The sequence below is a fragment of the Scatophagus argus genome, chromosome 16 (genome assembly GCF_020382885.2).
Source record: "Scatophagus argus isolate fScaArg1 chromosome 16, fScaArg1.pri, whole genome shotgun sequence".
In the NCBI taxonomy this organism is placed as follows: Eukaryota; Metazoa; Chordata; class Actinopteri; family Scatophagidae; genus Scatophagus; species Scatophagus argus.
This window is the reverse complement of record NC_058508.1, coordinates 5065240-5089484: the sequence shown is the minus strand read 5'-3', so window position 1 is coordinate 5089484 and position 24245 is coordinate 5065240. Positions and strand designations below refer to the sequence as shown.

General features: G+C 43.5%; 1 protein-coding gene across 19 annotated transcripts in view; it reads left to right on the top strand.

Annotated features, from left to right (window-relative positions):
- nfixb (nuclear factor I/Xb) overlaps positions 1 to 24245 on the top strand; it is a 134046-nt gene that overhangs the window by 23973 nt on the left and 85828 nt on the right. For 6 of the 19 annotated variants that reach the window (XM_046414852.1, XM_046414855.1, XM_046414868.1 and 3 more), the window contains one exon: positions 15608 to 16139. In XM_046414852.1, coding sequence (XP_046270808.1) covers positions 15608 to 16139 — 532 coding nt within the window. The other 13 variants (XM_046414861.1, XM_046414848.1, XM_046414854.1 and 10 more) reach the window with 11 other exon arrangements.

The window sequence follows — 24245 nt, the reverse complement described above, 5'->3', positions numbered from 1 at the left end:
GGCTACCTTTCCTGTCCGTCTGTGTATCTAATTCGGCCACCCTGTCCGGCAAGGAATAGCTGTCACCCCAGGGAACAAAGCCCTAGATCTTGCTCTTTGGAGCAGGAAGCTGGCACAGGGCCAAGGGTGGAAAATCTATACTCGGTTGCATAATATAACATATCTTTACCTCAGATGAACTCTGAGGAGGCCTGGCAGCTGTGAGCAAACAGAGCTGGAGGGCGGGAATTTGTGTGTTATTAACTGACTCTGTGTGGAAGTGTCTGTGTATGTGTTGGGTATGAGTGTTTCTTGTGACTTGTGTTTGCTGGCTGGTGCCGCAGGCCCGAGGCTGTTTGACAGTCAAGCAGAGTACAGTAGAGTCAAATAGACCCTTGTTGAGAGAAAAAGTTAGGACTAGAGTAGAGTTGAGTGGAGGAAGCCAAACTAGGCTCAGAGTTAGACTCAAACACAGCTCTGTGGCTTCTACTTTTGGCCCAGTCAGCCAGTAACTACTATCCCATCTACAGCTGCACCGTGCTCTGCAAGACAATTCAGATATAAACTTTCTGCTCTGTTTGGGCTCCGAGAAATAGCTGCAGGATTAGTGTGCGTTACATGGAAAGTTGTATATTTGACTGGAAAATTCAGCGCAGGATGAGGATTTCATGTCTCTCATAAAATATAAAACACAGATGGGCCAGATTTAGCTTTTCCCCCTGAGTTCATGGAGTGGGACAATTTCTGCTGCTCAGACGCTCTTTATGACAGTTTATGAATTCAGTTCCATGCTGCACTCAACTCTCTTTCTCCTGTTATTAAGACGTCTGGCTTGCCTTGATAGTTGCCGAATCAAATTCTTACAGGAGTCCTTGTTGCGATGTGATCGCCTGCAAATGTAATGGAGAAACAGTGTGCGCCACTCCTCTTTTGTGGCCACAACTCGAGAAGCTACGGCCACAAAAGAAACGAGATGTGGAAGGGACGGACCAGAGAGCGGTCGGCTGTCTGACGTGTCAAGCTGCTGTCAGTCTTTTCGGCATGCACGAAGTCTTGTGAAAAGCTTATTGAAACTAAAACTGGGCTCATTATGGTCATCATCTGGAATAAAGCAAAATCATCTTCACCACCTGTGGCAAGCTTTGGTGGAGAAAAGACTCTTGTAGGCCTTATGGATGGCATATTCACACATTTATTCTATTCATTGTTTTTTTGGTTTTGTTTTTTTTGATCCCCTTCCTTGTTTTTCCTCTCCATCTGCACACCTGAATAGATGTATTTCCAAGGCAGAGTTAGGACTCATATGGGGACCACAAATTGACTGTATATTGCAGCCAGGCTGTGGAGATTTATGATGAAAGCGAATAGGGATGGTGTGGGCGGGTATGCAGAGGTGCATATTATGGTACATTTTTATTTATTTTTTTTTATTACTTGGAGGAGCCTTGAGAATAGTGTAGAGCAGCGAAACAACAGCAGAATTATTTCCCCCTTTCATTTCAGAAAGACAGAAAGATTATAGAAAGAAATACAGTGCAAGGAGAAAAAGAAGGGACAGGAAAGAAGAGAGGGAAATGGGCGGGAATGAAAGAGGCCATAGTCGGTGTATTGTAAATACAGTAGACTGGGGAGCACTCTGTGGCCTTTTATTTTTTCTAACAGCATGATTTGTTTGATTTACTCTCTATCAATCAGCAGAGGATGTGTTTAAACGAACTTGAAGTATATTTGAGAGAGTCTCTTTATAGCTGTGGCTGTTTGTATTCTCCTTTTACTTTCCTTGGAAGCAGACCGTGATTAAAACAGATGATATAGGCGTATTGTATTTCCTAGGGGATTGGAAGGAATGCAAATGCATCATAACCATATTATACTAGTTAGGAGCGGTGCATGGTGCCAAGCCTCTGGATACAGGAGAGAGTAGACGCAGTTACACTAAAGGGAACCGAGTCCCACAAAGAGCCAGAATCCCACAACTGCAACAACATAAGAGGATATCTGACACTGTTGGACTATATTTGACATTTCATAGGATACACACAGTACCAACGTCTTTTCTGCCTAATAAGACAGGTTTTTCCTCTCAGTGCAGAAACTTATCAGAGGAAACCCCCCAGAAAAGTTCTTCTGTCTTTCTGTGTGTGGATGTGTGTCCGAGCGCCGCAGAATCCGTTTGGCATTTTTGTTGTGAGGGTAGCATGTTGCTGGTGGGACTTTGGCCTGCACAATCCCTCCTCTGTTAAAACAATGCAGCAGTTGTCCTCCCTAACCTAATTACTCCCTCCCGGGGGAGAAAGGCAACAGCACCAAATCCCATAGTTAGGAGCTCAGATCTGAGCTCTGCTGTAAGAAAAGGCCTCATTCATTTCCCTCCCTCCTTCCACCACATGCACACACACACACACACTTTCTATTTTTTGCTGCGATTGGGTTTGGTCTGATAGACACTAATTATGCTCTAATATATCCTGATATGTCTCTTGTTATCTGTTAGTCTTGTCAGTGTAACATGTTAGTATTGTTGTAAATGTATTAATGCAGAGAACATTATTACATCATCAGTGATGTTGTTTTGGTGTGAGTTTAGGGTTTACCGATGCACAAAAAAAATGGACCCTGTTTGGGTCAATATACCTGCAGGCAGCACTGGTGTAATACTGCGTCAACAGTTTTATTGTTATTCTCCCAAACTAAAATTCTGACTCATAGGTGACAAGAGTACAGAAGTGCTCTTAGTTAACAGCCGTAATTAACCCAATTGCATGAAAAGATAACACTGACACTGAACAACCCATTGTTTTGGATGTTTTTCTGCTGATGGGTAAAGTACCCTAGTATTTTTACCCGGTGTTAGTGTTATGTTTACTTTTACTGTTGGGTTATTTACCCTAACTAAAATGTGGTCATTTTAACTTAATGTTAGATACAACATGCTCAAAATGCACCCTGAAACTGTCACAAATGTATTGTTAGACATTCAAAGGACTACACTGACCTTAAATAGGGTCAATTTGGACCTGCCGATTTACAGTGTACAAATCAATAGGTTAAAAACTTAGTGCTGAATTGCTGACCCAAACTAAAAAATGCAACATGTGCTTTCCGCTTCATCTTATTATCTAATTATGTGTAAAAAAGAAATAAATTAATTAATTATTTCTTGATCGTACATTCGTCAGTGTGTAATCAAGTAATTTGAGGGAAGTGACCTTAAACATTTAGACTAAAAAAACGAATTTGTCTGTGAGGATGATTCCTTCCTCACCCTCCCTAACCTCCCCCGTCTCTCACCGCTGCTCGCCGTCACTTACTGGTACCGCTTAGGGTTTTGAAAACTTTATTACTGTGACTTCACATAAGGAAGTCCGCATAGGAAGAGGGGAAAGGGATGTGCCTTTGTGTGTGTGTGTGTGTGTGTGTGTGTGTGTAGTGACATTCACCAAAAAGAGCACACGGTGTTAAAGTCTTAATTCTACCCCACCAACCTGTTTGGTTTTGTTTATGCGTCTATCCTCTCTCGGGAAGATTAGTGCAGCCATTGTGTGGAAGCTTGAGAAATAAAGCTTGAAGTTTATATTTGGAGATTGTTGCAATGCTATGTTGTTGGTCTCGACTGTTAGGGTTTAGACATCTTTGTTTATCAGGAAAAAGAAAATTCTGTTTGTTGCCAGTGAGATCAGGCTTTCTTTTTCGAGGGGGACCTGTCCACATGTGGTGCAGCATTGATAAAATGACATTTCTGAGTAGCATTATTATTTGCATTTTCTATATGACAGATTTCAGATGGTCAGAGTGACTCTGTGGCTGTTTTTCTTCAGTCTGTTCCACACTTGGAAGTGGAAGTGTAAGACACCACATGTCCTGGTTTACTCGGGGCATATAAGGAGACAGTAGTGTTTGTGTATGTGTGTCTGGTTGTGCAGTGTTTGTCTTAGGCCGAGCTCCTTTCCTGTGGTGTGTGGGCTCGAATCTGTCCAGCTTGTGTGGACCCTGCGCCCTGTTTGTGCGACTCAACGCTCGCCCTACGGCAGAAGCGGAAGCTCTGCTTTAACGGCATTAGCAGGGCTCTTCCTTCAGCCTCCGGCCTACTGTGTTAACCCTCTCACTGTCCTCATGTTCCCCTTTTAAATTCATTCACCTACATATCTTTTGTTTCCAGTTTACAGATGTTAATTTTATGGAGGAGCCCCAACCTAAATTGAGTTGTCTCAGTTCTCTGTCTTTGTTAACTCTTTATGTGCTTCCAGACTTCTGCTCTGACCTCTGCTTATTGCTGATTTATTAACCTCTCCTCATTCAGCAGCCGTGCCAGTTTGTGAAACCTTCCCATCAGTGGCTGTCACGATTGCCTTTCTCTCACATTTTTAATTCCTTAATTCTCATTTACGCTAGCAATAATTATTAACCCCTCATTATGTTCAGCACTTCCACAGAAACCCTGTATGGGGTTACTGTGAGTTTTTTACCCCGAATTTAGACCCCAGTTGGTACTTTTTTCGGCACAAACCTAATCTTAGCAACATCAAAGTAAATGTAATGACAAATAAATATGGGAAATTCTCCCTCTATTCTTTTATTCTTACTTTCTTTTCCTTTTGCTCTCGCTGCTGTTCTTGATCTTTATTCTGTTCTTTTTTGCCAGGAGATGTCCTTCTTTATCAGGGCTCGTACAGACACATACGACCACACCTCTTTCAAATATTCGCCCCTGGTTTGTGCTTTTTGCCCATGGAGGGCACCAAACAGCGTACAGGCCTACGGGCTGCGCACTTAGCTTTTTGCTACATTCAGGAATCCATACAGACAGGACCTCCGATCATTAGGGTTTAATTAATCACTGATGGCTATGGCTTAAGCTTAAGTTACTTGGCTAATTTAAATGGAAACGTATAAAGATAAAAAAGAATATATAGACAGGAGGCCATAAGGGGGGTGTGCACAGACGTGGAGGGTGAGACAGTGGGGGTTGTGAGTTAGGGATTGCGGCAAAGCATTTGCATAAAGGGCAGGGCAGCATGCCCAATGGTGGAAAAGGTTGGCATCACGCCTTTCAGACTGGCAGAGAGGGAAGACTGGAGAGAGAGAGAGATGGGGGGGGGGGGGGGGGTGTAGTCAATAGTGCATCCCTTGTTCAGAAAGAGGAGGTCCCTAACTGTTGGCAGGAGAGCAGGCTAAATCTCTAGTTTGATTGTGTGCTAGATTGCCCCTTTATTTGTCTGATTGCAAAGCGTTCAACACTGCATTAGCAGCGGGCTTTACTTTCCTGGAGCCTTTATGCAGGAGGGAGTTTTTCTGTCTTGGCCTGCTCGGTGATTGTCACTGCACATATGTCTCTGAGTTTATACTGTGCGCAATCAGCACGTCAGGCAGCTTGAGGAAAGTTTCGGACCTGTGTTTTTTATCAAGTCCACGTTGGTCTCCACCCTTTATCCCCGAGCATCCAGCTAAGGTTAATGGCAGTGTTGATTTAGCTTGATGCCATATTCAGATCTCAACAATTTACAATTTGCACAGAGACACACAGTCAAACACAGGCTTGAAGAGAGAGACAACTGCAGAGAGAAAGCCAATGGCTTTTTTCTTTCTATGTGTGTGTGTGTGTGTGTCTTACCCTCTGTCTCTCAGAGCCACAAAACTGCTGTTCCCCTTATGCTGGCTACGGTTGTGGTGATGTCATAGTAGTATGGAGAGAAAGGGACGATTATTTAGCGTGGAACTGTTATTTCTGGCCCAGCGTCCATAAGCGCTGCATATAGAGTCTTGGCGCTCTCCACATCGCTGGCCACCCGTGGTCATTATGACCACTAAGAGTGTGATGTCTGTTAACTCACTCTCACCACAAACCTTGATAACCCTTTTAATCTGACTCTGTGGATGCTAATTTACAGTGTTGTTACTGTATACTTAAGCACAGGGATTATTATCTGGAGTGAAAAGATTTATTTCTTCAGTCAAACAAACAGATTGGAGTTAAATCTTAATGTGAAATGGAGAAGGATATAATCTCTTCCGAGAAGAAAATGCTTGGCATTTTTTCTAACAGTGATCACAGTATTTCCAAAAACACCAGTTATGTCAGGCTGAATTTTGGGAAACGTAAAATGATGCACAATACATACATACATATAACAATGTCAACATACTCCATTATAAATAAACTCCCTGCCGTCAGATAATGAATTGAAGCGTTAACTATATCTGTCAAATAGATTTTTTTCCAACTTTAATTAAAAGCAAAATTCTGAAAATGAAATATTTTTATGACACAATTAATCAACCACTTATTTCAGGACCAATCAAAAATATGTACCATATATATCATATTGCTTTAAAGGGTCAGTTCAGATTTTCTGAAGTGTGGTTGTATGAGGTTACTTATCCATAATCAGTGTATTAGCTACAGTAGATCTCTGTAGGAAATACACCCCTACCTTGGAGAAGCAGAAGGAGTACTGGAGTAGGGCGTTAAACAGTATACTGTTGTGGACATGGACCTAAAATAAGGTTATCATTATCAGTTTAAGTGCAGGTTGTATTTAGAATATTTTCACCACATTACCTAGCCTCAAACAGCTCTTTCTGACAGGAAACAGAAGTTGTTAAATCGCTCAAAGCCACCAGACTTCTTTGACAGAAACAGTAATTTTCCCTTGTAGAACACAGGTGTTGATGGTCTGTCTCTGCATTGATTGGCCAGTTTGGCAAATCTGGCATTATATTTTAGTTCTCTGTCAGAAATGGCTGTGTGAAGGCAAGGTAAAGACACGAAAATATTCTCAACATAATGTATGTTTTTTCGGTGGGCCTTTTTTTGTTGCTACCCTCATTCATGGCAGTACATTACTTAACTTCTTACTACTGCTACTGCTTCTCCAAACTGGGGGCGTGCTGACAGCCATCTTCTGTAGGTAATACACTGTGGACCACATGCAACCCCACTTCAAAAAGCCTGACTATCCCTTTAAGTTAAGTTATTCTAATGTATTATGAGATAGCTAAGGGCTTTAAGGAGTGCTCATAGTGCGCTTGTGCTCTCTCGTAAATCAGTGTGAACCCAAATGTACCTGGTGAGTGGAGGGTGGAGACAAAGCAGTAATACTACACAAAGCTCAAACCTTACAGGAGCAAGTATTCATTTGGCAAAGTTGAGCAAAATTGAGTATTAATCGTGGAGTTGGTTTTAGAGAACCGGGAGGATGTTTTGGATCTCCTTTAGCGCAACAATACTGTTTACATTTGGGTTTACCTTCAAACGGGCAACAAACACCAGAGTTCTGCTCGAGTGCACTGCTCGTCTCAGGCTTGAAAACACAATCGTGTTGTTTCAGCTCACATTGTTCTTCCAACAGTGTGTGAAAGGCTGTCTTTGGCATTTCACACTCATCTCTTTGAAAAGACGAGTAAAGCCCTACAGCTTTGTTAGGCGGCAAGTTAACACATGAACCTGAAGATCCTTTTCATTTCAGGCCGTGTTGAAATTTCTAATTCCAAGGGATCTTTTCATAAGAGGGGTTATGGTGTAACATCCCTCTGCTTTGAGCCTATTGATAAATCACTGCGCTTGTAATTCTCTGTGATGCATGTCAAACAGACTGTGTAGATCAAAGATAACGTGATCTATACAGTGCAGGCCACCAGGCGACGGCCGATCATATGCTCTTATATGATATGATATCTCACTTCTGTGATGATAAAGTGTTGCTGACGTGTTCATCAAAAATGTACCACCTTCCATCAAACCAAAATAGGAATGCAGGATCAAAGAGAATGAATTTGCTAAATGCATTCCTTTGTTGCAGGCCAGGCGCATCATGTTTACCGATTACAGAGCTGGTTCTTACCAAGGTAGAAAATTAACACCCTCCACCAGCCAGATACTGCTAAAAGCTGGCTGCGGTTTGTAAGTTTGTCTCCTCTACCAGCCACTTTGGCAGGATTATTATTTGGATCTTGGTCGACAAAACCGTGCAAAATCGACTGGTGTAGTTTTCCAACGCATGAGTTTAAATTGCCCAGTTTAAACCTAATGAGATAAGGCAACAAAAAAGGGACAAAACTTGGTCCAGTCAGTGTAGTATCACCATTACTCGGTCTGCACTAGCAGCAGTGTGAGCAGCCGTAGTCTGTTGGCTGGCACAGTGAGAAAACACTCAGTCATGACTGTTGTGGTGCTGAGTCGGCCTGCCCAGGCATGGCCAATCACTCACGTGCACACACACACACACACACACACACGTTAGAGACACAGGGCGGTTCCTTCATCCAACAGCACATTCCTTATAGACAGCGACAGGCAGCTCGGGGGTTGAGGGAAAAGTTTTCCTTCAGTGTGTGTGTATGTGTGTGTGCAACAAAAAAATTAATGTAACCTTAATTTCACATGTGAATCCAGAGATGCACGAGCCTGACATCGGCAGATCCTTATCAATTACCACATGCCATGTTAAGTTTGGGAGAAATATATGATCCTCCACTCCTCCCACACCTGCTCATCAATACTGTTATCTTCATCCAAGAAGATCTGCACGTCTCAGCATGTTGTATAGCTCCTCAAGCACGAACAAATATTATTTTATAAAATCTCTGAAGTGAATCGCAAAAAAAAAACAAAAAACAAAATAGCCTCAAGAGGTTTACCTTGATCTCATTGCTTTTGACACACAATGTCTTTCTTTTCTTCTTTAGACAACAAAGTGTTTTGTTGAATTCATGACTGTGTTGCATGATTTGAAGTGCAAGGTGAATGATCTGCTGGAACCGGACATCCATGTTCAAAAGAAAAAAATAAAACAGAGCAATATTGTAGCTGATATTGGTGTTAGGTGCAGAGGGATAAACCAGGAGCTCCAGAGGTCGGAAAGGGCCCAGTTGGTTTTGCAGTGCAGCCAGGCAGCGGAGCCCCTTTGTGGGACTGGAATGTGCCGTGCGTGCCTCTTCCTTGCCTGGTCCAGCCCCCCCCACCCCCCCACCCCGGGCACGTTAGCACGCAGCCACCGCAAATTGCTTGCAGATTTTTCACACATAGTAACGTGCTGGTTTGTAAACTGGTAGAAGTGTAACCGACACACCGGCGCTGAGCTCTGTGGATCTTTACGCATCACGGCTGCTCTGAGGGACTTTAAAACTGAATCACATGTCTCCCCGTCTAACGATTATCAGGACTGATTACTGTGTATGATAACAACGGAGAGTCTCGCAGCAGGCACTGTAGCTTGTTCTGATTACAGTACACAGTGCTGCTTTCAGTGGGATCAGGCGAAAGTTTTAGATGACACCTGCCATTTAGTAAATCTCCTAAATGGCAATTTCATAAGGCTTCAGAATTTAGTCGAAATATGAGACCAGTTTTGAGTAAAATGGGCTTTTAGCATCACTTCACACTTGAACCTCTTTGTATCTCCTAACTGTGTCTCCACCACCAGCACCTCCCTCCCCGCTCTGGCTCTGGTCTGAGCCGAGGTCAGAGGGTGTCTGCGACAGGCTCCGTCCAGGGTCAGGGACACTCAGCTGGGCAGGAGAGGACAGAGCCGAGCCCCACCAGCACAGGGCTGCGCTAATGAAGGGCCAGGCGGCTTGGAGGCCCTCGGGTTATGCAGACCGTGGTTTAATTGGTCTAATGAGATACAGCTCATCCTCTGCGAGGTCAGGTACCGCACATTGGAGCAGGACAAAACGGGGCAGAGAGGCCTACTCCTGGGTCAGGAAGAGGAAAAAACTTTTATCAGTGCCTCAGTTTGCTGAGCTTTTCTTTGGTTAGGTTACGTATTTATGAGTGATGTAGAAATCTCATATTTGTGGCATTCAGAGGGGTTGAAATAATTTTGTTAAAACTTCTAAATGTTTTCTGGGAAACAAAACATTCAAATCAAGGATTTATCTTAACAAAACAATATTTCACTTTGCCAGAGTTTTGATTATTTGGCTCGAGGATTCGGACTTTAGAGCAAAGCTCACTTTTACCTCCGTCATTTCTTGGAAAGCCAGACAAGATGGGCTGAATAGAAACTAAACGTATTCTTCTAATCACTCTAATTTTAACTATGCTTTTATGTGCTTTCATTTTACAAAGGCCTACAGTTAGAGAGACTTATTTTTTAACTTAATTTATTTGCAACATTGCAGTAAGAAACAAACACACGAAAATAGACTGAGCATGTAACATCATTTCTGCTGACTGATGTGTGACATTCATGTGGACCCCACGGTGTCTACTGAGAAACAGAATGTTCTGATCAATACGATTACATATTTATTAAATTAGATTATTTTTTCAACATCTTTCTTCAGATTGAAAAAAAAATATCAAATGTATAAGTACAGTGACTTTATTTTTAAGGCTATTTATGCAAATTTAAAACAAAATATCAAGATATTATCAAAGATGGACCCTCCTGTGTTCATCTAACTGGAGCTGAAAACGCAGAGTTTCACGGGCGCACTAATGAATCAAACTCTTTGGTTTTTCTTCAGAGTAAAGAGCCTTTTCTCTCCTCTCTGAAAGAGTTAATCTGAAGTTGGCAGCCAGCTCCACCGTCTCGGTCAGACGTGCGGAGAATAGAAAAATAAAGGACTTCAAAATCATTTCTTTTGTCTCGTCATAGGCTGTTAAAATTCAGCTGAGGGCTTCATACAGCAGATTCGGAAAGTGAAATGGACGCCGTGGCAGTGGAAGAGCTGGTTTTGGAGGGTTTTTTTTTTTTTCAGGTGAAAGCACAATATATCAAAACAGCGTATAATTTCATATTTAATTTGTTTTATTTGTGATAATATAAATACCAATCTTATTTTAAAAGTATGACAAAATAGGTGAAACCAGCCTTTAAAGCAGCAAATAGTTTATTTCCCCACATGCGCAGCGGGTCATTCAGGGCCTCACAGGAAGCTGCACCTCATTCACTCCACGCGCAACATTTTTCAGTCCATATTTAAGTCCGTTTCTGGTCTCTTCTGTCGCCATTAATTGACGTCGGGTTTTGGTGATGGCGGGGAGCAAATGTGTCGCTTGCGGGTATGCCAGTCCGTCTTTTATTTATTTATTTATTTCCAGCTTGTTTCAAATTCTTTCTGGCAGACTCCATCGGTGATGTCTTAACTCTTTTTGAAGTAGTATTTATGTTTTAAGTGCCCTATGAGAAGAAAGAGAGAGAGAGAGAGAGGAGGAAGAAGTGATGGTGCATTTTTAATAGTTTTGGCTGTGTTTTTCCGTCTTATTAACGGAGTCTGGATGATATTTGGGAGAATTAGCCAGAGAAACATGTTGCTGGAAAATAATCCTTGACTTTAATTGGGTGAATTTCGGTCTATTAGAGAAGCTCGCGCAGGGACTGTTTGTCCTTTTTAATTAATTAATTACTTCAGTTTAATGCCTGAAATGTGACCCCATAATGTTTCATGTGAAGAGCGGATGCAGATTGGTGAGAGAATTATTATTATTTTTTCCTGGGACCTTTAAGGTGGAGGTCGGTGAGGTAAAACACCGGAAACTCGTGCAGAGCTCTCGTTTGAAGGCGTTTGCTTGTTTAAAAAACAAACAAACATAAAAAAAAAACAAATCGCCGACTCCTAATTGATGAGAAGCCCGAATTAAAGGCCAAGCGCATTTGGTTTTAATTTTACCTCCAGGTAAGAAGATAAAACAACAGGCGCCTGCCGTGTTGCGTTTGTGTTGCCTTCGATAACCTCAGTAAGCGTTCAAACCCTCGGTCAGTGTGGAGCGTAGTGGAGACCAGAGTGCAGCTCACCCACGGAGACTTTGAGTGAAGGTGTCTCTCCCTCCACTTTTGGCACTTTGAAAGCATCAGCATAACAGTTATTCCTGGAAAAGGAGTATGTGGCTTCTTTCAGTCCATGGAAGGAAGAAAAAAGCATTGCTAAGGAAAGTGACTTAAACCCCCTTCTAGTCAAATTCCAGTGACATTTGAATAGTGCTTTATTTGCATTTTGGCAGGTTCACCCAGGAACGCTGAATTTCTGACTGAAAAGCAGACGCATTCAAGTGCCAGTTAAGTTTCCTGATTTTTGCAGCTAAAGCAGGTGGTGATGGAAACAGAAATATATTTAACCCTAATGCCACTTTTCTCTCTTTCTCTTTCTCACACACACGCACACACAGAGACCACAGTGAGATCTGTGGTTTCATTGGCTTCCTTTGTTGTTTTATCTAAGCATGTATCAAACGTCGATCAGTGACACACAAAGCGAGTGGCGATGAATGTGGAGGTGTTTTGTTCTTCCCTCTGTTCATTCGGCTGATGTTCACGACTTGGAAGATGAAGCTGAAATGCATTGTTGGGGTGGTGGTGGGGGGGGGGGGGGGGGGGGGTCGTGAGACTGGAGGCCATGATGTTTGTCAGTGAGAGTGGTGATGTGTGTGTGTGTGTTTGAGTGCCTCTACCTTTGTGTGCATAGTGCAGCTCAGCTTTGGTAAAATGTGAATTCAAATCAGCTCAGTCATTATTTTTAGATTTAGAGTTCCTTCTTAGAGAGTTGGCAGAGTCCGGTCGCTGCTGTTGTGGGCGCTGTGGCTGCGCCTTGTTGTTTTCTTTCAGGCCAGAAATTTATGAATTCATATAATTTGTGAAAAGACTCATTTAGAGCTGTAACTCTATATGAATTCAGTTATCAATTGCTTTCCTCATAATTACAGCAGGCTGTGGGAAATGCCTGCTACATATTTGAACATCTTGTCCTCAACAGATACTAAACTTTGCATCAAACAGAACAAAGGAAAACATCAGATCCTCTTTTTTTGAGGAAAACAGTTGCAGGTGTCAGCTTTGCACACATTCTGTGTTCGCTGACTGCATGTGATTCTAAGTGGAGCAAGTCTTTGGGTGACATTAGAGAGGTGTCGTCGCCTCGGATTGCAGCGTTGGCAGACTTGACGTGATTGTGAACGGCACATGAACTAAGGAATTGTATGATTTCCGTCCACGCTGAATTCTCCTCTTTCCTGTAGTGTTTGTTTGGCGTCGCAAGCCTCCGTTCTCCCGCTCTGTGATCCAGCAGCAGGTGCAACCCTGAATGACATGCTTCACGATGAGGCAACATGGCAACCGTCGTCGTTCACAGACCGAACGGCGGTTCCTCCCGGGAATTCAGGAGGAGAGCGAATTTGGGAGTGGGGATTTCGTGGGACACGTTTACACTGACCATTCATCTGCTGCTTGCAGTGCTGTTCAGTACAGCTGAGGCACATTCTGTTACCTCTGCCTGCTGCCTCCCTCTCTCAAATTGTGTAACCGTTTTTGTATTTTTCCTCGAAATCGTCTCGTCATTGATTTCAGTGTGTGCAGTCGGAGGAGTGTGGCTGCCTGGGTTTGTTTCTCCCTCTTTGTTTGCTGTGGTAAACCCATGAGCAGCTGCCGGCAGTGGGGTCTGGAGGGATTCTGAAGCTGTGTGTCCTCTCTTTGCCATCCTCTGCCAAGGTGGCATTATGCAAGCAGAGAGAAGGGGAGAGAGAGAGAGGAGCGCAGAGCAGGGCGGGGGTTACTGTGTGTGTGTGTGTGTGTGGGGCGTGGGGGGGGGGGGTGAGAGAGACGAGGCGATGGCGGCCATAGTAAAGATGGAGGCAGGCTGCGGGCTGCTGGGATTGGTGCAGGAGAAGCAGGAGAAGGCTCGCTCCCCTGAACTTTGCCTCCGTGTCAGAGTGGAACTTGTCGATTTGGCAAATTGTGCAGCGTCGGACAAGGCTGCTAGCTCTCTTACACTCCCACCTGCTCCCTCCTGCTCTCTCTCTCTCTCTCTCTCTCTCTCTCTCTCTCTCTCTCTCTCTCTCTCTCCCCTCTGTGCGCTCTCTCCCTCTCTCATTGCCACTACACACCACCCCCCCACCACCACCACCACCAACACCACCACCACCACTTCCACCCCTCCCCACCCTCTCCTCTTTCTCTTTTCCCTCCCTTTCAGCTCTTGAAGCTAACGCATTGGCTGGGCTACAGGCATCTTGTTGCCAAATAGGTGGGCCCTACTCGTGTTGGCAAAGACTCAAGCAATGGTTGGGGAAAGAACGCGGAGAGGACGAGAGACGGCGAGCGAGAAACAGAAAGAGAAAGAGAGAGAGTTGGAGAGAAAAGGGGAAAAAAGAAGCAGCACTCGGCTTTGCCAGCGGTCGTATGCGCTCGTCCAACATTGATTCGGCTCTCTATTTTTTTTTTTCTCCCTATTCTGTGCTCTGCTCTCCCTGGCCCCCCCATCTGTGTGTGTGTGTGTGTGTGTGTGAGCGAGCGAGTGTGTGTGTGTGTGTGAGTGTGTGTGAGTCTTGCGCCGGGCCCAGGGATCAGAACAGACACCACTACCAATTATACTTTGCCAAGGATTTTTTTTTTTCAAGGTTCATTTTTTTTTAACTTTTGGAATGCACAAAGGACTGTTTATTTTAAGTGCATCTTTCCCCGCTGTTGAACTTTTAACATTTCTATTTTTACTTGATAATTTGCTACAAGTTTTTATCTGTCTTTTTTGTCATTTTACGCTCTTGTCTTAAGAGCTGCTGGCAGTGTTTCTACTGCAGTGAATTTTCTCCTGGCTAAAATCTTTTTTTTTTTTTGTTTTGTTTTGTTTTGGTTTTAAACTTTGGCCCATTGTCTTTAGCGAGCAGCATATTCTGCTAATTATTACTTTTCTTCTTTTTTTTTTTTTCTAACAAGTTTTTTTCATCTGCTAATTCTCCACACCCTGCCAAACCAGCACTTGCTTTACATTGGGGAGCGCGGGAGGAAAAAAAAAAAAAAAGACTGGTGCAGGAGATTTTTTTTTTCACTTTAAACGCTGTGCCAAATTTATGATGAGAGTGCAAAATGGTAACTACCAGGCCGTCTGTCTTCCTCTAGCAGTGTGGTTTTCTGTGGTGATTTCTGTCTGCTTTCAGTTTGTTGTGGAAATGTGAGTCTGGTTGGAGCTCCCTTGCATGGTAGCAGAGATAGGAAATGGTATGGCTGATCTTTTAGCAGCACATTTCAACAGTGGTCTTGTGGCGGCAAAGCTTGGCGGTGGTGAGCGACCGGTGTGTGGCAACCCTGGCACAGGAGCGCTGTGGCGAGATCTGGGCTTTGTTGCCCAGAGATATGTAGTGAAGGTATTATGGTACAGCAGAATAACTTCTCTTTTCCCAGCAGAACACGGGGAGCACAACTCGGCTCAGCTTTTCAGCTGCTTTTGGATTGACATTTATGCATTTTGCATCTGTTGTCTTTAATGTTGTCTTGGATCTTAACTGTAATTAATCTTAACTCTAAAAGTGCAAATTACAGTTATGATTCTTGTTCTTTTTAATTTCTGCATATTTTTTTGTATTTTATCTGAGTGGTAATAATGATAAAATAATTAGATTAGGACATTTATTTGAATTGCTTTTTTTGGATTTTATTTAATTAAAATTTAAATTAATTTGTAATTATAGTAATTTTTATTTTACTGTCAATGCTAATATAATCACTGTATTATCAAGTATTTTGATATGTTTTCCTTATCACTCCTCTTTTTTTGTCTTTCTCTTTTTTTTAATTAAAATTTGTCTGAATGTTTTAACAGCTTTATTTTAAAGATTCATATTCTCACAAACTAAAAGCCTTCTCAGCCCCCTAACACCACATTTCTTTCTCTCTCTCCCTCTCTCCCTCCTCAGGATGAATTTCATCCCTTCATTGAGGCCCTCCTCCCCCATGTCCGTGCCTTCTCCTACACCTGGTTCAACCTGCAGGCCCGTAAGCGCAAGTACTTCAAGAAGCACGAAAAGAGGATGACCAAGGACGAGGAGCGCGCGGTGAAGGACGAGCTGCTGGGGGAGAAGCCAGAGATCAAGCAGAAATGGGCCTCGCGCCTGCTGGCCAAGCTCCGCAAGGACATCCGGCCTGAGTTTCGTGAGGACTTTGTGCTCACCATCACGGGGAAGAAGCCCCCATGCTGTGTGCTGTCCAACCCCGACCAGAAGGGCAAGATCCGCCGCATCGACTGCCTCCGCCAGGCCGACAAGGTGTGGCGACTGGACCTGGTGATGGTCATCCTGTTCAAGGGCAGCCCCCTGGAGAGCACGGACGGGGAGCGGCTCGTCAAGTCGCCCCAGTGCTCCAACCACGGCCTGTGTGTCCAGCCGCACCACATTGGAGTGACAGTGAAGGAGCTGGACCTCTACCTGGCCTACTTCGTCCACACACCAGGTATGTGGGCACGTTGACACTAGTCACCTGACTGACAAACACACGCACACACATACAGGTCAGTATGCCATGTGTCACACACACTTGAGTCACAGCTTAGACCCTTCCCTTCACTGTGTGCCCAACTAAGCTAACTCCAGGCTTTGATAAATACAGTCAGAATTACGTTATTGACCACCGATTATGACATTTAAAGGGCCAGTCTGTGCGGTATAAAATGTGTTTCAGATAGACGTTTCTATCTGGTTTAAAGAGATTCTGAGAATTTGACAGCCAGGCTTAAAACCTGTGTTTACCTAGAGATATGTTTGCTTTGGTACATTTGTTCAAGTATTTGTGTGCAAATTTGTCTAAATCCAAATGTGCATGTTTTCCGGTGCCATCGGTAAACAAAAGCATCTGCAAACCTGTTTATCTGTGTGTGCATGCATGTGCATACGTGTGTGTGTGTGTGCGTGAGGCAGCTTGTCATGTGTCTGTAATCCATGTGTATGTTACTCAGAGATTGCTGTGTATCAGTAGCAGTGTGGTGTGTGTGTAGTGGTCTGGAGAGTGCAGTGACAGCTGGCCCGGTCCCAGGTAGTTTAGGAGGCAGGGAGAGTCAGCCTGTCTGCAGCCTCAGCCGCCTCAGCCTTACACACACACACACACACACACACACACACACACACACACACACACACACTAAAGTGGACACACATAGGAGCTTTCACTCAAACACAGCTCACCCAAGCTGCCCCTTTCGTTGTTCATCAAGTGGAGACTTTTCTGTTTATGGCAGTGTGGCTCTGCCGCTGTTTGTTTATGAGATGCTTTATTTTTCCATATTTGGCACACGTGTTTCCTGCTGTGACCATAAAGTTAAAATAGAGGTGGTGAAAATATTTTAATGTTATGTGTAAACAAGCCTGCATGTATTCTGCTCTGAGGGCAATTTGACACTGTCAGATGTAATAGTCTGAATGTGCTGTTAGACCGTGCAGCTGTTGAACGATAATCAATAATTTCATTTTCTACTCCTTAGTAAGTTCAGTAATGATAATACTTTTGTGCTATTATATAGCAATACTAAAATGTTAAAGCTAAAACAATATGAATATAAATATAAATTAAAACAAAAGGATTATATTTTTTTCTAGTCAGTTTAAATTATTAAAATTCTGTATTAATTACTGCAGTCTTACTGCAGTGAACACAACTGTTTCAAATAATCCACTTTCAGTGCAAATCCAAATCACTGGCAGCGCTGCGTATTTGAGGTGTGCAGATATTGTTATTCTGTTTTAAAATGTGAAACTGAAACTAAAAAATAGAGCAGATGATGGTGCGTCTGTGACGTTGCAGGTGTCACACAAACAGAAGCTCTTATATTTGTACTTACCTGAAATGTGTCTCATACTTAGTTATTAGTGTCATATTCAGCTTTGAATGCCAGTTGTACCGCTGATACTTCATATTTTCCTCACTACCACTTAACATAGTAATGTGATATGATGTTTAAGCTTTTTCACCATTCAGTTACAGTCCACTTGCCTGTTTCCATGACCCAGGTGTTTGCAGGTAGATCAGGTGTGAACCCTGATTGTCTCATCACACACACACAGTTACAGACCCTTTATCCGCCCTTTACTATTATCCTGGGTCTCTTACCACAGACTGGCATACAGTTACAGGACCTTAATTCTTCTCCTTGGCAGGGAGGAGCAGCGTTGCTCTGTGACAGAGTACCCCTTGCCAGGCTCCTTTCAGCCCAGTGTGTAACTCTGCTTGAGTTCGCGGGGCCTCCGTGAGCGTCTCTTCCTGTTCCACAATGCGCCGTGGCGAACCGCGGCTCAGATTAGCTCCCAGCGCAGCCTGGTGCCCCCTCGGAGTAAAGCCTTTTTTTTTTTCACTCTGTGCCAGAATCCCGCAGCAGCTCACCCCACATACATACCCTAGATCAGCCTTCATCTTACCGATTTGTGTGTTTGTACAACACACTGGTGTTTCTTTTTCTATATTTGTTAACGTTTCAAATATGTTTCAAAGATCCTTTTTTTTTTTTTTTTTTTTTTGGCTGGTTGAGAGCACACCAGTCCCTTAGTTAAATCTAAGCGTTTTTTTTAAATCTTGAAAAGGCTTGCATAATATCCTAAATAAAGAATTGCCTTATTTTGTCTTTATTGCTTGTGTCTAAAAAACCCGAGTACGTTTCAAAAGCCATGTCTGCTGACAGAGTCTACTGTGGTGGGAGGGAGACGGTTTCTCATCCTGGTCCTGCCCTGGCAGCCTGTGCAGCACCTTGTAAGTGTGACTAGAATGAAACAGAGAGAACACTAGGAAACAACTCGAATAAAAAAAACCACTATCCACTTGCATCAGCTCGAATTGCTCTGTTTTCCTGGAGGCAGGCTGGGGTTAACCAGAGTTTACAGAGGACAGGCAGACAGTGGCTCCATTCTAACCTTTGGGGTGGCAGCGTTACAGTTTTATTCTTAGCTCCTCATTCCAGGGTGTCTGTGTCTTGCGGAAGCTATCAGTTGCCAGGCCTGATGATTGGACCGCGGCCGTCTCACCAGCCTGTCCCCGTCGCGGCGTTTTAGTTCTCTTGTCCCACTGATGTCACTGTCGCCAGCTGCAGGAAGGGGAGAGAGGGGGCTCTGATTTCAAACCGCGTGATTGACAGAACAGGAGACACACACACTAACCCCCTCCTCAGTTTCTGCTTCCCTACAGTACAGTATCCATCTCTGCTTTTGTCCAATTATAGACTTGGGCCCTTCCAGGCAGGGCAGCGAGAGGTGGGACAGATCGCAGCCGCTGTACTCTGATCCGCGCTTCTGCTCCTCAGCTGCAAAGAAAGGTCCCACTACTGAGCAAGCCTGATCATTTGCCTTTTGGCAAATACCTGGCTGTGTACATTACAAACAGATCATGATGTAACTGCTGCGGGCTGACGAGAGTCGGCTCCCAAAAAAAAAAAACGCTTTGTGTTTGTGTCCAATTCCGCTGCATCTTACGATGATAACGGTAAAGGCAGGGGGATGTGGAGGAAGTGAAGGAGATCCATGGAGAGAGAGAGAGAAAGGGGACCTGATCTCATCTTTGATCACATGTCTCTCAAAGTCTGGCTCGCCACTTGTGCGCTGAGGGCCTTCCTCCACCTAGAGACTCTGGATCAGGTTGTGTTTTTCAAGCGTCGTGTTCCATATTTGTCAGCCTGACGCAGCCTCATGGTTCCAAGATTAGTCATGTTTGGAGCCCGAGCCGCCTCATGCAGCTTTCATTATTTTAGCTGTTATGATAAAAAGATGTTCCAGAGAGTACAGCCTCCATATCTGTCCTCTGTGCTGGAGACAGATGGACCAGAGAACTGTCCTGGGCCAGGTCTGAAAGCCAGCTGTGTGTTTGTGTGTGCTACACTGCACCACATCTCCATGCTGCTGTTCATAAAATGTTCATTTACCCATCAGTGTGTCTGTGCTCTTAGCTCGCAACGTTACAAATGGCTAAGAGAATGTCTTTTAATAGAGGCGAACAAAGAGGAATCGACAGGGAGACAGACAGCCAGACTGAGAGACTTAACGCCTGCACACAGTGCTAATCCATCAAGCACATCTTATCTGCTTTGTCCAATATCCTGGGCTTCAAAAGGAGGTAAAGTTATCAGATGCAGTTACATAATGAAGGAGAGACCAAACAGGACAGAGTGGCTCTTGTTTTTTATGTACACACCACTATATATACATGTGTGTGGTGGTTTATAGAGGCTGTGCAAGATTATACCAGCAGTAATTCTTCCGTACAGTCAGGTTATGCTGTCCTGGTAGTTGCTGAGTGTTTGCAGAAGAAGAAAAGAGGGAATCGTAATGATTAAAAGAAAAAAAAATCCCTCTCAGTCTCTTCTTTTCCTTGGCTGAGCGTGTTGTGCAGAGCAGAGGTTTCTGGACGGAGAGCAGAATTGTGCTCCAGCGTTCTGGCACCGGTCCGTAACCCGGGCCGACAGAGAAACAGAGAGTGTCGGCGCCGAGGGAGCCGCATTCATCTGGTGTGAAAAACACTGCTGCTCCGACACTTTCAACGGAAACTTTCTTACGCTTTGTTGTCATTTGAAATAATGTGCCCAATAAAGTTTGAGCTTCGGCGAGCCCCTCTCATGGCGGGACAGCGTCAGTGACACCGTGGTGTTTTAATATGCACTGAGGCATCGGGGCCTCCAACAGCCCCAGCTTGGCCCATTTTCAGAGCCCCCAGTTTTTCCAGTTGCTTTTTTCAACGCACGCGTATGTGTGTGTGTGTGTGTGTGTGTGTGTGTGTGTGTTATAGAAGGAAGGAGAAGAAAATAGAAGAGTGGAGCGTGCGGAGTGTAAGGAATTGCTGGTAAACACATTATTCCAGTATGATCGGCCCTCCAAATAAATCGGTAAAAAGACGCAACCCATCTCTCGCAACTTTCCACCACTCCATAGGTTCGGCTGCTGAGCAGCTCTATGGACTTGGTAGAAGGCCAACCTGCTTCATATTCACTGTAATTATCCAGTTTAGTGAATAATACTAGAAAAGATACACAAAAGGCTGAGTATATGATTGAATTAGCTCTAATTTTGAAACAAAGGTCAGGTCTTAGCTTTGCAAATAGACAAATTCCTTGTACCAGAGAGTGCCTATTGTGGGCAACATGGATTAGCTTTATTTCCTAATTTCACTGTACAGTGATTTTTAATTATTTGTGTAATTAAGGTTAATAAATTAATGTTATGGTGTCTCTTTTAGCAATTTAGCAGCTCAGCACTTTTTTATATTCACTGTAGCTGACATTTAACAAACAAAAATGTTTCTGTTTCTCATGAAATTGAATTACTTAATTATGCATTAAAACATTAATGAATATAATGAACACGTGCAATAAAATAAATATGAAGGGTTTATATCTCTCGAGAGTTGCTGCATTTATTGTTTTCCTTTAAAAACAAAAACACAAAAAAACAGGAGCACAAAATAGGCCCACATTTTCCCCACAGTTTCTTTGTGCATTATTTTAACGCTGTCTCATTTCAGTGTGTGAATGTGCGTGACCAGTCCTCTCTTCCTCTGTACAGGCGCCAGGGCCCAAATCTGTGCGTCCCCTTAAAACATACGTATCCTCACGCAGGAGGGGTGACTTGGCTTCTCAGCTGCCTGAGCCGAGGGGCAAAAGAGCAGGAGGGGAGGAGAGGTGAAGACAGCACAGGAGTAGAAAGGAGAGCAAAAGAGATTGTCTTTTCCTGGGCCGCGTCCCAGCAACCAGATTCTGATCGGTCCGCCTCGCGCCTCGTTCCCTCGGTCCAGTGAAGCAGAGCACGGCGAGACTGCCCTGTAATTGGGACAGCTCTTTCCAGACGGAAAACGGGACCGGAACACCGCGACACTGCCGAGTACTGATCCCCCCGTCTTTGTGTGGATTTTTGTTTCGATTTAGACCCATCTCGAATTCAAAAAATTAGCAATTATACGCAAACAAAATCCTCTTATATAAAAAACCCCCAAATAAAATCCTTGAAATGAACACTAATAATGAATAGATGACTAAATATCTCCCTTTGATTTTTTTTTTTTCCTTTGACTTATTTATTCTCTCATTTAATAGTAATAAATGTCATTCGCTACTGTTAGGATGATATTGAGCGCCGATATGAAGTAAAAAGAAAAGCGTAGAATAAAGATGATGCAAAATGCCATGCTGAAAACAAAGAGAGAGGGAGGGCAGATATTCAGGCTAGTGGGGCTGGTTGGCAGCATTTGGCACCCAAAGCTGCAGCTCTGTTTAGAAGGTGCCAGCTTTTCAAACCGACACAGTCTCTGCCAACTTCTCTCCTTCTGATCCTTTTCTTTCTCTCTCATTTTAACATTTTTCCCCCCATATGCTTGTTTTCGCTTAACACGTCTTCCCCTTTGCGCGTAGCCTTACGCCCCTGCCACCACTCCTGTGGTTGCTTTTTCACAGCGGGTTGCCAGAAAAAGCAAGCCGAACATGTAAACGTAGGTCTTATTTTGTGGAGATGTCGGCACGTTGAATGAAATGGCTATCGTGTTACCAGACGTGCGCTTCTTGTTTTGTGTTTTTTTTTCCCTCCTTTCTCCCCCTCTTTCTCCTAAATGTTCTCCACCAGCTTTTAGCAGAGAGCGAACGTTGTCACTCGGTGTGATGGTGCTGCTGTGGATTCAGGTCCAAAACAAAATGGAGGATAAAGCGTTCCTCCTCTCCAATCAGAGAAGAGAATGATTTCTGCATGTGAAAAAAGCAAAAAACAAACAACAACAACAACAACAAAAATAATGGCAATTTAACAGTGCTGGATGATTTCTCCATTTTATATGAATTTCTGCCTTTGTATATTTTTCACTTTTGCTAAATGTCTTCAGGTGTCTTCACAGATGTCCTCATAGGCGGAGCCGGAAATGCTAGTCAGGATTAGGGACTGATGTACGTCATTCAGGGGCCCTTTGGAGACAAGAACGTTGTGCCCTGAGTGATTGGAGAAAGCGTTAAACGCTGGGTGTGGGGGTGGATGGAATTACTCAATAATGATCAGAAAATTAGAGCCATTATTGAGGGAGAGTAAACAGGCCTCTCTAAGTGTGAAAGGCCTCTATTCAGACAGGACCAGGAGCAGGACTCCTTTCTTCCTTTCATGGATCCACCCATGGCCTCGAGAGCCCCGCTTTTGTTCCCTGAAATAACAGAATGAATATATGGGGTCGCAGAGGTGGGGGTCCCGTTCCCGATACTAAGCACAGTATGGAATAAAGCTGCAGACTGTAAGGAGCACTCCATACTTATCCATACTTTATCTGTGTTATTTTGTGCTTATTTCAGTAACACATTTAGCCTCGTCTGGCTCTCCATACTTTTGAACTAACTTGTCTTATCAACAAGTTTGTTTTATGAATGTAAAAATCGTTTATGTTGCTGAATTCATGCTGAGTTCAGAAATTCTGGCAGGCTGTGTTTTAAAGTGTCTTTTGTGTGTCTACAAGTGCACCTGGGTGCCTTTTCTCTGTTATCGTCACTAGAAAAAAAAAAAAAAAAGGACTTTCTAATGCATTCTGAGAGTCAGTAGTCTGGGGAACATGGGTGTAAACTAGGCGCTAATGCGGCTACTTCTGCGTTTGTCGGCGCGAGTGTTCTAATTAATGGAAAATGGATAAATAAATAAGCTCGCCTCCTCTCTGAGCAGCTGAACAGCAAATGCGCCGCTCAGGCGGTTACAAAGAAATGAAGAGAGGGATTTACACTTTGAACAAACCATTGGAGAGAAGAAAGCAGGGAGTGTTTTTGTGTTCTGCTCTTAGATGAGGAAGATTTGACAATATGTGTAACTATGACACTGTTTGCTTTAGATATTTTAATCATGTAGAATTATACATTCAGGGTCGCCATTTTTGTGCTATTTTTTTTTTTTTGCATATCTTTCTCAGTTCATTTGGACTTTGTACAGCAGCATACCTTTACTTATCTCAGTGTTGTATTTTTATTTAATAGCTCATCCTTCTTCATTCTGGTCTCCCTCCTTCGTTCTTCCTCTGAGGACACTCTCCAGGGCAGAGCTCCGTCCAGCTCTGGGCTCCTGCTCAAAAAAATCACCAAATCACCTGACACGTTCGCTCACTTTCTCCGTCTGTTTGCTTTTCATGTGGACGGCCGGCTCCGTTTCACAGGCACAATTCTGGATGGTAATATTCTCATTATACCCGTCAACTGTCAACGCTCGGCTCTCTCGTCTATAATTTCAGACTCATTTGAATTCTTATTGGCAGCTTCGATGCATAAATTTCATAAAAGATAGAAAAACAACACCGTTTTTTTCCCCTCTCTCCCTGGTGAGCAATAGAAATATGGAGGAGATTAGGGGGAAAGAAGTTTATGGAATTGTGTTGTGTTTTTGGATTTATTCATCAGAACAACACTTGTCAAATATTATAGTTTTATACATTTCATATGTTTATATCCTGGAAAAAAAATCTGTGTCAACTTAAAGCTCACAGCAAAAATGATGCTTCAGCGTGTAAACAGCCTTACTGTATCTGAGCATTGATGGCTGTCCAGGGAGGTCGATGAACAGAGTTGCCATGGACACATGGCTTTTT